The 15,660-nt window shown below is 46.0% G+C and overlaps 1 protein-coding gene across 1 annotated transcript in view; it reads right to left on the reverse strand.

Moving 5' to 3' along the window:
• TTLL12 (tubulin tyrosine ligase like 12) overlaps positions 1 to 15,660 on the reverse strand; it is a 79,430-nt gene that overhangs the window by 13,724 nt on the left and 50,046 nt on the right. The window contains exons 9-11 of the mRNA XM_060257490.1: positions 4,336 to 4,447; positions 344 to 495; positions 172 to 253 (exon numbers count right to left, since the gene is read on the reverse strand). Coding sequence (XP_060113473.1) covers positions 172 to 253; positions 344 to 495; positions 4,336 to 4,447 — 346 coding nt within the window. The remainder of the gene's footprint in view (positions 1 to 171; positions 254 to 343; positions 496 to 4,335; positions 4,448 to 15,660) is intronic.

Genomic DNA, 15,660 nt, shown 5'->3' on the forward strand with positions numbered 1-15,660 from the left:
TTCTTGCTAAGCTCCAGATAAGTTGCTGCAGCATGTGCTCTCAAGATAATACCCCTGAATAAATTGGTGGGCGGGGCATTCAGAGTAACTCATATTAATACAATCAATGCCACTATACTTTAAATTCTCATTGGAGGACACTCTGTCCCTTTTTCTGTATCATTTACTCACTTGTTTTAATGGTAACCCTGGAGCATAGTTCATGATGGTAAAATGCTTCTCGTAGTCATCCAAATCACTGAGTGAAAAAGGCCTTTTATATATAAAAAGACAAAGTTACTCCTCTGAGCTCTTGAAATCCAGAAATGCCACAAATTAGTATCTTTACAGAGTTAATTCTCACCTATTTGAGAACCGTAGCCAAAACACATCGTAAACATACACCCTAAGCGGTTCAACTGATCGCAGAAGCACAATGTAACGAATGTCAAATTTAACCAGTCCAATATCTTCCAGATGAAACAATACTGGATTCTCAATATACTTAGACACCACCTAAAAACAAAACCAAGGACAAGAACAGCCATAATTTAATTAAATCTCTATAGTACAATTGTAATAAATTGCAATCTATTAGAACAAATGTACAGTTTGTTTCTTCCCCGTCACCCTGAATTTACTCCGGTCAAGAAAAGAACTTACAAAAAGTCAATATTCAGATTCATATATACATAGATAAGTTAAAACTTCTGTATTGACATAAAATTAATCTTAGTCAGTCAGAATAAAATGGTGAAACTTCCCATGAACTGAATAGGGGAGGGACAGTGGCTCAGTGGTACAGCATCTGCTTGGGAAGCAGAAGGTCCCAGGTTCAATCCCTGGCATCTCCAAAAAAGGGTCCAGGCAAATAGGTGTGGAAAACCTCAGCTGGAGACCCTGGAGAGCCATGAATGGGGCTGTGGCTCAGTGGTAGAGCATCTGCTCGGTAAGCAGAAGGTCCCAGGTTCAATCCCCGGCATCTCCAAAAACGGGTCCAGGCAAATAGGTGTGAAAAACCTCAGCTTGAGACCCTGGAGAGCAGGGGAGGGAGGGTGGCTCAGTGGTAGAGCCTCTGCTTGGGAAGCAGAAGGGCCCAGGTTCAATCCCTGGCATCTCCAAAAAAGGGTCCAGGCAAATAGGTGTGAAAAACCTCAGCTTGAGACCCTGGAGAGCAGGGGAGGGAGGGTGGCTCAGTGGTAGAGCCTCTGCTTGGGAAGCAGAAGGTCCCAGGTTCAGTCCCCGGCATCTCCAACTAAAAAGAGTCCAGGCAAATAGGTGTGAAAAACCTCAGCTTGAGACCCTGGAGAGCCGCTGCCAGTCTGAGAAGACAATACTGACTTGATGGACCGAGGGTCTGATTCAGTAGAAGGCAGCTTCATATGTTCAATTGCTTCTACATGGGGTTGGGCACAGAGAAGTATTGCAGGCATGAGTATGTCCTCATCAAAAACTCCTACTACATATTAAAACAGCATGCTAACGGAAGGCAGGGCTGAACCTTCCCAGTGAGCATGCTGATTTGCAATCTGAAGTAGTACAGTAAAAAAAAAAAAAACCATTACCAGTTGATTCTGCAGAGTGTATAAAATGGCAAAAGTTATCCAAGAGCTCCTTGTTGTAGGACTGAGAATGAGGAGAAAACAAATCTACTCAGATAGATGATTCACAAAGACTCTACCTGGGCAAGTCGATATTACTTTTATGCAAAATCAAAAGGGCCAAAACATCACTACATCACGTAGACAAAGAGTTGTGAAACCTTTGCCAGAGATCGCCCTCAAACTATCAGTTGGGATGGCCAGTGCCTGTGGACTACTGAAACCTATTCTCAAATATGCAAGAAAAGATATAGTTCTAATTAAATTCCCCTTCCTGAAATGAGCAACAAATGAATGGCCAACTCCTGTAGCACATTAACACTATCCTCACATGAACCCTTTTAGTTGTAACTTCCACCCGTCTTTTTCAGAAACACGTCAACTTAAAGGGTTAAAAGAGGGACCTGTCTGACCCCACAGATCCAGGATTTCCTGTGTTTTCTGATGACCTTGACATAAAGAGGAATAGGTGGGAACAGAGAAATAATATCCAAAGAACATGGAAACGTTAGCTCATCAATCAATTCTGCACCACAGCACTTGTATCTGTGGCGTCGCAAACATAACTTGGAGTGTTGATGGCATAAGGTCTTAGAACAGAGTCCATGTATCCAAATACTCCCACAATTATACTAGCTATGCCTGAGTCAATGGGGTGTCCTGAGTTGCCAGGTATATGTACTCTGGGTAAAAGATAAAAGGTACTTGGTTGAGGTTCCTGTGGTGTGTCTGGAAGGATTTTTTCCTGAATTTGTTCCTTTATAATCTTCTTTAATCTGAGGACAGTTGTTTGTAAAAGCAACATTTGAGAGTTGCCTTTGAACCTCTTGGATATAGTGTGATCTATCCATGATGCTAATGGTTCCATATTTGTCTGCCTCCTTAATTGTAATATCTGTTGTTACTATGGCCTTCCTTTCAGCATGGTTGAGATACCGTTGTACGCAATAGTGTTTGTGAATCACATCAGTTTGGACTCAGTGGCAAAACAAAAGCATTCAGTCTAGAGATCCAGTGTGGCATTGTGACCATCAGGAAGGGTCCATGTGGAGTCTTTTTATAGCATTGGTGGTCAGTATTTTGTTTTTTGGTGGGTTGGAGGAATGGTAGCTGTTCTCCAGTAGACTGTGTGATGGTATGTTGTAAAGAAAAATGCTATCTGGTTTTTCTTGTTCTGTTCTTAGGGTCAGAAGGATCCTGTTTTTGCAGTAAACATGAGGGGAGACAATTCCATCTCTCCACAGCTTGTGAATTAGTGCTCCTGCATTTGTAAACATGTGCCATTGCTGTCGCATCTGTTATGCCTTTAATCTTTAGTTTGTCAAATTGCCTGGAGTGCTCTGTGTTAGTTTCCAAGGCCTGAATGTTAGATTCTTGACATTGGGCCTCCAACCCTTTAAGGTTGACATTTGCTGAGAGGACACACCATGTTGTAAGGGATAGGTGTTGTTGCACATAACTGTCAAGCATGCGATTTCCAAAAGAACGAGTCAAGTGGATACAAAACTACATTTCTTGCTAAATCGGTATGCTCTCTTGGTGCAGGACCTTGAGAGTGATGCCCACAATACATTGATACACTTCTTTTAAGACATACATCAAAGGGTTCTCACGGGAAGGGGTGAGGAATGCCAGCCGGCGCATAAACTATCATAAAAGTCTACATTCTCACTACGTTATCAGTATCTCGTCCTTGCTTTCCCCAGATGGTCTACACTCCCATGCAGGAATGTATGGGAAGGTGTCACTCCTTCTCTTCTCTGCTAGTTTCCTTTCCTAATTCACTACAAAAGCCATAAAGCAGGAAAGGGAGGGGAAGAATAACAGAGCCATGTTACCTCAGCCCTCCATGATGTTTCACAGACCAGCTTTATGGAGGGCCTTAAAACCACAGATCACCATTTGCATTTTACCATGCTTGACACTTAGTAACCTTTGAACCCGTGACTCAAATATGCATCTGTAATGTTGGAAACTAGTAGAGAAGAGAAGGAGTGACAACTTCCTATACATTCCTGCATGGGAGTGTAGAGTTACAGATGCATACTTGAGTCACGGGTTCAAAGGTTACTAAGCAACTGTTTTATTACTAAGACATCTTAGGCTATTGAAAACAGCAGAAACCTCCTCACACTTCTTTGTGAACAGAAAAGGGCTACCTGTGTGAAACCGGGGGAGGCCGCTTTGAGGTACCAACTGCCAGCCTATAACATAAACATCCCAGGGCCAGATGTTTTTGCTACATGCCCTCTGGGTTGTAAATAATGGGGGGGGGGGGAAGCTGGAGACGTGCTCTCTACATAGTAAAATGTGGTCCAGAAATGAGCGCGCTTGACACTTTCCTTGCTGAGACAAGAAATTAAGGAGGAGGTTCTCTCCCAGCAGTGGAGGCAAGTTATCCTTGCTTCCTAACCCACTGTGAGGAATCACTAATCTGTCAGAGATATCTTCTTCTTCAGAGTGAGAACACATACTTGTTTCTGATGTAATAAGCTTAATGACAAGTTTGAAAAGAAACAGCAAAAACTTTATTAGAGTAGAGCAAAGAAGTAAGGCAGCTAACATAGCTCATAACAACACTATAATGCTATCAAACCAGATTTCATTACGGTGGCTATGAACTCTGATCAGTGTCTATTAAGAAAATGTTCATGAGGCAGCAGATACTTAGCTTTTTTAAAAAGAAAAGAAAAAAATCTTCACTGGTTTCTTTTTACAAATAAAACACCGTTTGCACAGCCCGCTTCCCTCTTACCTTGGGGCCACTCTCTCTCTGCCTGATGATACTGTGCAGGTTGTTGGTGACATAAGTGTCCAGGCTCCTGGCCAAGTTCCACGGCTTGCATATCCAATGGTTGTCTTCTCCTCTAAAGTAAAATCCAAGAGAGGAGACAGGAGATTGAACAAGTACTCCTTCAAAAATACCATTGGTGGGATAACTGCTACGGAGAATTCTTAAGCTCTTTAGGATATGCAAAGTATTTCCCTCATGCCAGTTTCCCACCCTTTCAGTGAGAAGGGCAGTGAGAGCAGGCTATCCCTCAGATCCTTGAGGCTACCAACAGACACCAGGAAAACAAACAAAAAGCTAGAAAGCTCACAGCAGGGCTGAAGGGAGGGAGGGATGTTAGACTGCACACATGATCACTCAAAGATCTGGTACAGGTAAAGGCCACCAGATTTCCTCATTGTGGTTACGGTGCATTTCTATGTGGGAGATTAGCAAAATGACTTTCTACACACAAGTGGCTGGAGTATTAGCCTTCAGATGATTAAGCTTTGAAGGACTGCTGACTTCTGCTTCTTTGCCAAATCAACTTGCAAATGTTGAGGAAGGGGGCCATGCTGTTACCTTGAAGAAACAAAAACCTCAGTGGTAAGATCATGTCAGAAAGTCCTGTTCCTGTAGAGGACAGTCAATCCAAGCCAAATCATAGCAGAGCGTTATTAGGGAAACCATCCTTTATGGAACAACCATGTGCAATAAAAAGTGAGTCTTTCTTGAATTCATTTTGTTCTTTGACATGCCCCTTCAGGCCAGTTTCCAGGGATCCTGGAGGGGTTTTTTTTGCCCTCTTCTGGGTGTGGAGCAGGTGTCAGTGGGGGTTTGTGGGGAGAGGTATTTGTGAGTTTCCTGCATTGTGCAGGGCTAGATGACAGTTTGACTAGATGACCGTGGAAGTCCTTTCCAACTCTATGATTCTAGATCTTAGAAACTGTACAATCAAAATTTCTTAGGCTCTGTTTAATGCACATATATGTACCTCTAAGAACATAAGAGAAGCCATGTTAGATCAGGACAATGGCCCATCCAGTCCAACACTCTGTGTCACACAGTGGCAAATATATATATATATATATATATATATATATATATATATATATATATATACACACACACACACACACACACACACACACTGTGGCTAATAGCCACTGATGGACCACTGCTCCATATTTTTATCTAAACCCCTCTTGAAGGTGGCCATGCTTGTGGCCGCCACCACCTCCTGTGGCAGTGAATTCCACATGTTAATCACCCTTTGGGTGAAGAAGTACTTCCTTTTATCCGTTTTAACCTGTCTGCTCAGCAATTTCATCTGTTATCTTAATGTTATCTTAAGGCAAGAAACAGGTATCCCCAGAGCAGATCTAAAAATATGGGAATATGCAACTGGTTATTGGTTAAGGATACATTTAACTCCAAAAGGTTTAATTCCCCTTCTCCTAGCTTCTGAACCCTACCCCATATGGTCTGCAACGATAATTGACAAAATTAAAGCAATTGGCAAAACCAAGGGGACAATTAGCAGGACAAGCCTAGGACTAGATGGTGTCGAGGCAGCTGCTCTGATTCACAATGCTCCGCAAGTGATTAGCTAATTTTACTATTTTATCTTAGCCTATTGCTGGGGGGCGGGGGGGTGGGCTCCCTCTGGGTATCCTACCCCCCCCCCAGGGAAAGTGTATGTGCAATACATAGCCTCTCCTCTCCCGGTGTAGTGAACGTCGCGTGGTCACTGTCTGGCTATGCCTGGCAGATGGTCACTGCAATGGCCTCTCCTGCATTACTGCATCCGTAGCAACACCTTCTCGCTGGTCCCCCCCCCCCCCGTTTTTCACAGAGTTTGCTACGTCATGGTGTGACCGAATTGTCCGGCGGTATAACCGGATGGGCAGGCTGGGCCCACCAACCTCGCCAGCCTAAGAGAAGGAAAACTCTAACATCAAACCCAGGCAGATAGAGCTCGTTAATGTAACACCTACCACCTGGAGGACTCGCTGCCGGCGTCCCGGCTTAATGGGCCATGGCAGATGACCCCCAGGTGAAAGGGTGGAGCCAGTACCGCGCACACTGCGCTTCACCTAAAAAATTCCTCTGCGCAGGCCTGAAGGGCATATCCACATACACAACCCACAACGCATCAAGTCCTGCAGCGATGGGCAAGGGGCGAAACGGCAGGTGGAAGGTGCCACTGGAAGCCGCAGTCCCGATCCTGCATGTAGGCGGTTCAGGGTATTGGTCGCCTGATGCTAACCCGGAGACGAAAGCATTTTTCGGCAGCACCCTGAACGACCAAGCAGCCTTATCTAGGGACAGCACTGCTTGCTCCATACGGAGAGGGGCCTAGAAAAGGTGGCCTAAACAAAGCTCGTCTCCTCCACCCCAGTTGGCTAGCCGCGGTCAACGGGCATCCTTACTTGCGGTCAAAAAATAACAACAAAGAAAAGGCATGCACCTGCCTCACAAAGTGTGCAAAGACTAAAGCTTGCGTGTTGGAACATCAGAACCATGCTTGACACAGTAGACAGTGGTCGCCCTGAACGACGCTCTGCTCTAGTTGCCCACGAACTTCTCAGGTTGAATATCGACATAGCAGCTCTCAGTGAGGTCCGTTTCCGTGAGGAAGGTAGTCTTCAAGAACACGGTGCTGGCTATACCCTCTACTGGTCAGGTAAGTCAAAGGCTGAGAGCCGCCTTTCTGGGGTTGGCTTCATGGTCAGGAACTCCATTGCATCCAAACTCGAAAACCTGCCAACAGGTCACTCAGATCGCATCATGTCCATGTGCCTCCCACTTCAAAACAAGCAGCATGCAACACTCTTCAGTGTGTATGCCCCAACCCTTCAAGCAGATCCTGCAGAAAAGAACAAGTTCTATGCTGATCTACACAACCTCGTACACAACCTCGTACGGAAGACCCCTACAGAGGACAAGGTGATCATCCTTGGCGACTTCAATGCCAGAGTAGGTAAAGACTCGGAAGCCTGGAAAGGAGTACTTGGCAAACACGGCATTGGCAACTGCAATGACAGTTGACCCATTTCAGTCCGGCTTTCGCCCGGGACACGGGACGGAGACAGTGCTGGTTGCCCTAGTGGATGACCTTCAACGGCATCTGGATCGGGGTGGCTCGGCAGTGCTGATGTTGTTAGACCTGTCGGCTGCGTTCGACACGGTCGACCATCGGCTGCTGACGTGCCGCCTCGCCGACGCGGGGATTCAGGGGTTGGCCTTTCAGTGGCTTTCCTCTTTCCTGGAAGGTCGGGGACAAAGGGTCGCAATTGGGGGGGAGCTATCCCAGAGGCGCACACTCGATTGTGGTGTGCCCCAAGGGGCGGTTCTCTCCCCGATGTTATTTAACATCTACATGCGGTCTCTTGCCCAGATTGCCCGAGGGTATGGGCTGGGGTGTCACCAGTATGCTGATGACACCCAGCTCTATCTACTGATGGACGGCCAGCCTGTCTGCGCCCCGGAAAATCTTGACCAGGCATTACGGGCCGTGGCTGAGTGGCTCAGACTGAGCGGGCTGAAGCTAAATCCTACGAAGACAGAGGTCCTTTGCTTGGGTCGCCGCGGCCCGGGGAGGGGGATTCCCTTGCCGGCTTTTGATGGTGCGCCGCTGATGGCGGCGGAAAAGGTCAAGAGCTTGGGGGTGCTATTGGAGCCTTCCTTAAAGATGGAGGCTCAGATAGCAGCCGCTGCCAAGTCCGCATTCTTTCATCTTAGGCGGGCAAGGCAGCTGGCCCCCTTTCTGGAGCGCGACGACCTAGCAACAGTGATCCACGCTACGGTCACCTCGAGGTTGGACTACTGCAATGCCCTCTACATGGGGCTGCCCTTGTCTCGGACCCGGAAACTGCAGCTGGTGCAGAATGCCGCGGCCCGGCTGCTATTGGGTCTCCCAAAGTGGGGACACATTCGGCCGGGTCTCCGGACTCTGCACTGGCTTCCAGTGATATACCGAGTCCGGTACAAGGTGCTGGTTATTACCTTTAAAGCCCTATATGGCCTGGGACCTGCCTACCTGAAGGACCGTCTCTCCCCACATGTTCCCCAGAGAGCACTGAGGTCAGGAACACAAAATCTCCTCACTATCCCTGGGCCAAAAGAAGCCCGTTTGAAAGCCACCAGAGAAAGGGCTTTCTCCGTTATGGCCCCCGTATGGTGGAATCAGCTGCCGGAAGAGGTGAGGGCCCTGCGGGACTTGGCGCAGTTCCGCAGGGTCTGTAAGACGACCCTCTTCCGGCTAGCCGATACTTAGCTGGGACGACAACTCGATGTAACTGGCCAGCCATCTGTTTGCAGGAAATTGAAATATTGTTTTAAGGTTTTAACTGTTTAAATATTTAACTATTTTATATTTGAAATTGTTTAAATTTTATGTTTGATTGATTGTTGTAAGCCGCCCTGAGCCATTCGTGGGAAGGGCGGGATATAAATCCCGAATAAATAAATAAATAAAACTGGCGCCTCCTGCTAGAATTCTGCATGGAGCACCAGCTCACCATCACCAACACTATCTTCCAGCAGAAGAACAGTCTGAAGACAACCTGGATGCACCCACGGTCCAAGCACTGGCACCTTATCGACTACATTTTGGTGCGCCAGAGAGACCTTCGAGATGTCTTACACACCCGAGTAATGCCCAGTGCAGAATGTCATACGGATCATCGTCTTGTATGCTGCAATCTCCGTCTTCACTTTAAACCCACACCTGGGAGAGGAGGTATCCCTCGGAGGAAGTTTCAGGTTAGCAGTCTCCAGTCAGCTGAAGTTAAAGCTGCCTTCCAGGCAAAACTCCAGTCAAGAATTGAGCACCCCAGTTGCCCCACAGACCCTTCTCCAGAAGCACTCTGGGAACACCTAAAAACTACCGTCCTGCAGATCTCTGAAGAAGTCCTCAGGTTCTCCACAAGGAAGGACAAGGACTGGTTTGATGAGAACAATCAAGAGATCCAAGATTTACTGGCGAAAAAGAGATCTGCCTACCAAGCACATCTTGCTCAGCCCTCCTGTCCTGGGAAAAAAGCAACCTTTCGCGCTGCATGTAACAACCTCCAGCGCAAGCTTCGAGACATTCAGAACGATTGGTGGACCAAGCTTGCAGAGAGAACCCAGCTGTGTGCAGACACTGGTGATTTAAGAGGGTTCTACGAAGCCCTGAAGGCAGTATATGGTCCATCATATCAGGCTCAGAGTCCCTTGCGTAGTGCAGACGGCCAAGTGCTCCTCACAGACAAGGCATCCATACTGAACCGGTGGTCGGAGTATTTTCAGGTTCTCTTCAGTGCCAACCGCGTAGTTCAAGATTCAGCAATCCACCTCACCCCACTTCAACCAGTGAAAACAGAGTTGGATGAGATCCCCACCCTAGAAGAGACTGTTAAAGCCATCAAGCAACTGAAAAGTGGCAAGGCAGCAGGAGTTGATGGAATTCCACCAGAGATCTGGAAGCATGGGGGCACAGTACTACATAGCTCACTTCACAAAGTACTTGTCACCTGCTGGAAACAAGGCAAATTACCACAGGACTTTCGTGATGCAATCATCATCACCCTATACAAGAACAAAGGGGAAAAGTCAGACTGCTCCAACTACCGGGGGATAACCCTGCTCTCCATCGCAGGCAAAATCCTTGCCAGAATACTCCTGAACAGACTGCTGCCCACCATTGCAGGAGCACCACCGACATGGTATTTGTTCTCAGGCAGCTCCAAGAGAAATGCAGGGAACAGAACAAGGCTCTGTATGTGACTTTTGTCGACCTTACCAAAGCTTTCGATACCGTTAGCAGGAAAGGCCTGTGGCAAATCTTGGAACGTTTAGGATGTCCCCCAAGGTTCCTCAGCATGATCATCCAGCTACATGAAGACCAGCGAGGCCAATTCAGACACTGCAACGAACTCTCGGAGCCCTTCCCAATAGGCACAGGTGTAAAGCAAGGCTGCGTTCTCGCGCCAACTCTCTTTACGATCTTCTTTAGCATGATGCTTCAAAGAGCCACAGTAGATCTAGATGATGACGATGGTGTCTACATCCGCTATCGCACCGATGGCAGCCTGTTCAACCTGAGGCGACTAAAGGCCCACTCCAAGACAATGGAAAAACTCATCCGAGAGCTACTGTTTGCTGATGATGCTGCACTCGTCTCCCACTCGGTATCAGCTCTGCAGCATATGACGTCCTGCTTTGCAGAGGCTGCCAAGCTATTCGGCCTAGAAGTTAGTCTGAAGAAGGCAGAAGTTCTCCACCAGCCTGCACCCCAGGAAGATTATCACCCTCCCTGCATCACTGTGGGTGAATCAGTTCTGAAGACAGTCCAGCAGTTCAGCTACCTGGGGTGCATCATCTCCTCAGATGCCAAGATCGACAAGGAGATTGACAACAGGCTGGCAAAGGCAAACCGTGCATTTGGCCGACTGCACAAAAGAGTGTGGAGTAAAAAGCATCTGAAAAAAGGCACAAAGATCAATGTTTACAAAGCGGTTGCGATGACAACCCTCATCTATGGCTCCGAATCGTGGGTTTTATACCGTCATCACCTGCGACTCCTCGAGCGCTGTCATCAGCGCTGCCTTCGCACCATCCTCAACATCCACTGGAGTGACTTTGTGACCAACACTGAAGTCCTCAAGCGGGCGGAGGTTACCAGCATCGAGGCACTGCTGCTGAAGACGCAGCTGTGCTGGGCAGGGCATATTTCTAGGATGGAAAACCACCGCCTTCCCAAGATTGCCCTGTATGGTGAACTCTCCACCGGCCATCGAAATAGAGGGGCACCAAAGAAGAGGTACAAGGACTCCTTGAAGAAATCCCTTGGCACCTGTCGCATCAACCATCACCAGTGGTCTGACTTAGCCTCAGATCACAAAGCATGGAGGCACACCATCCACCAGGCTGTCTCTTCCTTTGAGAATGCACGCATAGCTGTTCTTGAGGACAAAAGGAGATTGAGGAAGAATTGCACTGCTACAGCACCAACCCCAAATCAGATTTTTCCCTGCAGCCACTGTGGCCGGATCTGCCTGTTCCGCATTGGGCTTGTCAGCCACCAGCGAGCCTGCAGCAGACGTGGACTGTTGCAGCCTTCTTAAATCTTTGTTCGCGAAGCCAAGCCGAGAGAGAGAGAGAGATTGCTGGGCTTTTATTTAACATAACACAGTTTTAAACAGTGGCTTGCAGCAGCTTGCTTTAAGTATTTACTTTTTGAACTGCTACAATAAGCTGAAGGACACACGGAGGAGTTCTGTCTTGGGAAGCTTTTTCTGTTTTCTGTTTTTTCATCTTGTGCCAGTTGTCTCCATTCTTGAGTGCAATTACTACAGCATATTTTACAAACCGTGAGCTCTTGTTTGCAATCTTCGGCTTCTGTTGCTGGTGTAAATTTACTCAAAGTTAGTTGGAAATGAGGCTCCAAAAGTGGGGGAAAGAGGCGGAGGCTGATTCTCCACTGGTCACTAAACGAGCCAAGATTGGAGACTATTTTTCATCCTCCTGACATGTACTTTCTCCAATTTCAATTTTTAATCGTTATGCACCCTTGGCAGAGACTGCTTGACTGAGCTTGTTTCACAGAGTCCACCTTTAAGAACTGGGTCTGAAGGAATTGAGACCCCGCTGTTATCATCAGGGGAGGATGGTGCTAAAGCACTGAATGAGGACTCCGATAACCTCTGTTTTGCTTGCAGCAAGGACGGTAGAGTTTTTCTCTAATGAGCTCCGTTTGTTGCCCTCCAAGATGGACAAGCTGTTAAATGGAGCATGTGACTTTAACAATATTTCAAGCTGCCTCTGGCCATGATAAGAACTCCGCTGCTGCTACCTGTGATAAGCAATCAGCTATTCACTCTATGAAGCAGGGGCTGGTTAAGCTACCTCCACAACAACATGAGAGGGAAAGATTGGCTCCCTCCAAACTTGTCTAGTAAGCGCACAAGATTTGTCTACAAATCTGCAAGTTTAAAGGAACTGTACCCTCCTGGAGAACTGTTTCACTTGTCAAGAAACATCTAGTGGAACTATTTGGGAAGTGTATTGGACACATGGACATAAAATCAGTGGAGCTCCTTAATGACAATACTCAAGCCCAGAGGACTCTACTTATCTTCTGCAGCCCTAGCATTCCTTGGCTGCTTTTCCATCAGAACGATTGGCTTGAACCCAGAAGAGCTTTTTGAATGGATTTGAACAAAGCAATGGCCCTGGTATTACAAAGACTGCGGGATACTGAATCTCAAAATGATAATGCCATGCTCCCTATAAACTACAGTAGTCTAAAAATATGCCTGAATTATGCAACAGCTAAATACTTCCTGGATATCACCTATAAGGTATATAGCTGGGCCTTTTTGAGAGCACGTTTCATTGCTTTTCCTTCTGCAGTACTATCTGGTAGGTCTTCTCAGTTGCCATTGCAGAAACAATATTGTCCCTGTTCTGGAAAAGCAGCTGAATCTGTCACAAATATTCTCTTGCACTGTGAATTTTTGTCAAGAAGAAAGACTGCAACTAATCATTCCCCTTCTCTCTAAATTTACACCGTTGAAGTATTATATGAATTTTAGCACTGGGATACTCTGGAAATATCTGTTAAAAGGTACACAGAAACCTACAACTTACGCTGTTGCAAAATTCTGTACCACAGTGATTAGAAAGTGGAAATGTTTAGCATTACCAAAATAGACTTTTAGAATTCTGAGTTTTATGGATGTCAGATGATTTAAGAGAAGTCGTGAACTTATGTTGGTCTCTGACCATAATAAATATCGATTGACTGAAGGATTCTAGGATTTTCTTCTAAGCACCATTCCCCCATGTAGTACCCAATGAGGCTTGTGGTTGGCAGGTAGTTTCCATCTTAGGACAGTCACTGCTGGAAGGATTCAAGAACAGGTAAGTTTTGAGCTTCCATGAACTGTGGATCTCTCATGCCCATTCTCTCCAACAAGAGACAGTGTGGCGCAGTGGCTGCAGTTTCAGCCCAGGATCAGGGAGACCCAGGTTGGAAACCGAGTTCTGCCACTGAACCTCGCTGGGTGACCTCAGGCCAGTCACACACTCAGTCAAACCTACACACAGGGTCTGTGAGAATAAAATGGAAAAGAATGGCAAAAGCCACTTTGGGTCTCCATTGGGAAGATGGGGTATCAAGAAACAAACAAACCATCTCCCACCCTTCTTGGCAGCCTTTGCACTCTCATCTGTGCACCTAGACAGCTCCCGGCAGAACAGCAAACTAGCCACAGAGAAGACGAAAACCACCACCAGCAAAGAGCATACAGCGGAATGGTGGAATGTTTATCCACAGCCGTCTTGTTCTCCTCCTGGTACCTTAGCACTTTTACTCTCTTGCTTAAGCAGCTGTGGCTCAGGCTGCAGAGAAAACAAGAAGGAAAAGAGGAAAGTACAGGATGTGCATGCTTTTTGGGACGACAGATTTCGTAACACTGGCTCAAAGCAGGCATCTGCATCGGGTAACCTGTGAAGCCATTACCACCTTCACTGATTTCTTGCTCTTTCCCTAGCAAGAAGCAGAGGAGACTTGACCATTTCAGTCTCACCTGAGCTGTGAGCCATGCACCAGGGAGGGAGCAAAATGATAGCAAGGAAGTAATGGTTACCCATCTCTTTCAGTACATCTGGATTGAGGTGGTTCAGCGGAACTGATGTTGTTAGACCTATCGGCTGCGTTGGATACGGTCGACTATCAGCTGCTGACCCACCATCTCACCGACGCAGGGATCCAGGGGTTGGCCTTACAGTGGCTTTCCTCTTTTCCTTTGTGGTCGGAGACAAAGGGTGTCAATTGGGGGAGAATCATCTTGGAGACACACGCTTAACTGTGGTGTGCCTCAGAGGGCGGTTCTATCCCCAATGTTGTTTAACATCTACATGTAACTCCTTGCCCAGATTGCTTGGAGGTATGGGCTGGGTTGCCACCAGTATGCCAATGACACCCAGCTCTATCTACTGATGGACGGCTGATCTAATGATGTCCCAGAAAACCTGGACCAGGCATTGCAAGCTGTGGCTGGATGGCTTAAACTGAGCTGACTGAAGCTGAATCCGATGAAGACCTTTGCCTAGGCCGTGGCGGTCTGGGCAGGGGAGTTCCCCTACCAACTTTTGACACTGCACCACTGACAACGGCGCACAAAGTCGTCATAAGTCCAAGATCTTTTGTAGTCCATAACATATCAATTCTTGAGAAAGAGTTATGCTTTGCTGAAAAAAAAAGTATAGTCAAGCACCTTGGGATTAAATTTCCTCCATGTATCTTCCAAATTTTCTTGCTTCACTAAATCAAAAAATGACTTTGGTAATTTCCCCTACTTACTACTTCTTCCTGATCTGTCCAAATCATTTATAATTCTTCCACTGAAGTCTCCCATTATCATTATTTGATCATAAGGCACTTGATCTAATTTTTGCGTGATATCTTTAAAAAAAGAGTCTTTTGCCCCATTTGGGGCATATAATCCCAACAACAACGTCTTTTTATCAATCGTGACTTCCACAGCTAGATATCTGCCTTCACTGTCCTTAAAAGATCAATTTTGGATCTAATTCTTGTTTGATATAAAAAATCACACCCCTTTTTTTCTCCTTAGCCAAGGAAAAAAATTCTTTTCCCAATTGTTTATTCCATAAAAAATCGTAATCCAATTGTTTAATATGTACGTCTTGTAGTCAAATTATATTACATTTTTGTTTTTTTATCCACTGAAATGTAGCCCTTCTTTTTTGCAGTGAATTTAGTCCATTTACATTCCAAGATATTAATTTGTAATCCATAATGGTTCTTTTTATTCTGTATCCCCAAATCCCCTATTTGCTTCAAAAAAACTTCCGCAATTCCAGTACATTTGTAATTGCAATCCTTTTTCCTCCATGTTCAAAACTTAGACCTCCTGGCAGTATCCATCTGTATCTCACGTCCATATCCCGCAACTTGTCTGTTAGCTTTTTATAAAGTCTTCTGTCATTTTTCTTGGCAACTCTTTCATGATTCTTACTCTACTTCCCTCAATTTCCAATGTCTTTTCAAATTGCTTTCTTAGGATCTTTCCCACCATATCTCTTGTAATAAATTTGACTACCACATCTCTTGGTAATTTATTTTTACCGTACCAAACCTTTAATGGCATAATAGATTCAGATAAAAATACACAGAATATAAAAATTTAAACATTGGAGATAAAATCAAGATAAAACCGAGCTTACAGATGCATTCAAACATGGTCAGAATTAAATTTAAGGATGTCAGCCAGAAATTTTGCCGCAGCCTCACTA

Source organism: Heteronotia binoei, chromosome 17 (assembly GCF_032191835.1).
Source record: "Heteronotia binoei isolate CCM8104 ecotype False Entrance Well chromosome 17, APGP_CSIRO_Hbin_v1, whole genome shotgun sequence".
In the NCBI taxonomy this organism is placed as follows: Eukaryota; Metazoa; Chordata; class Lepidosauria; order Squamata; family Gekkonidae; genus Heteronotia; species Heteronotia binoei.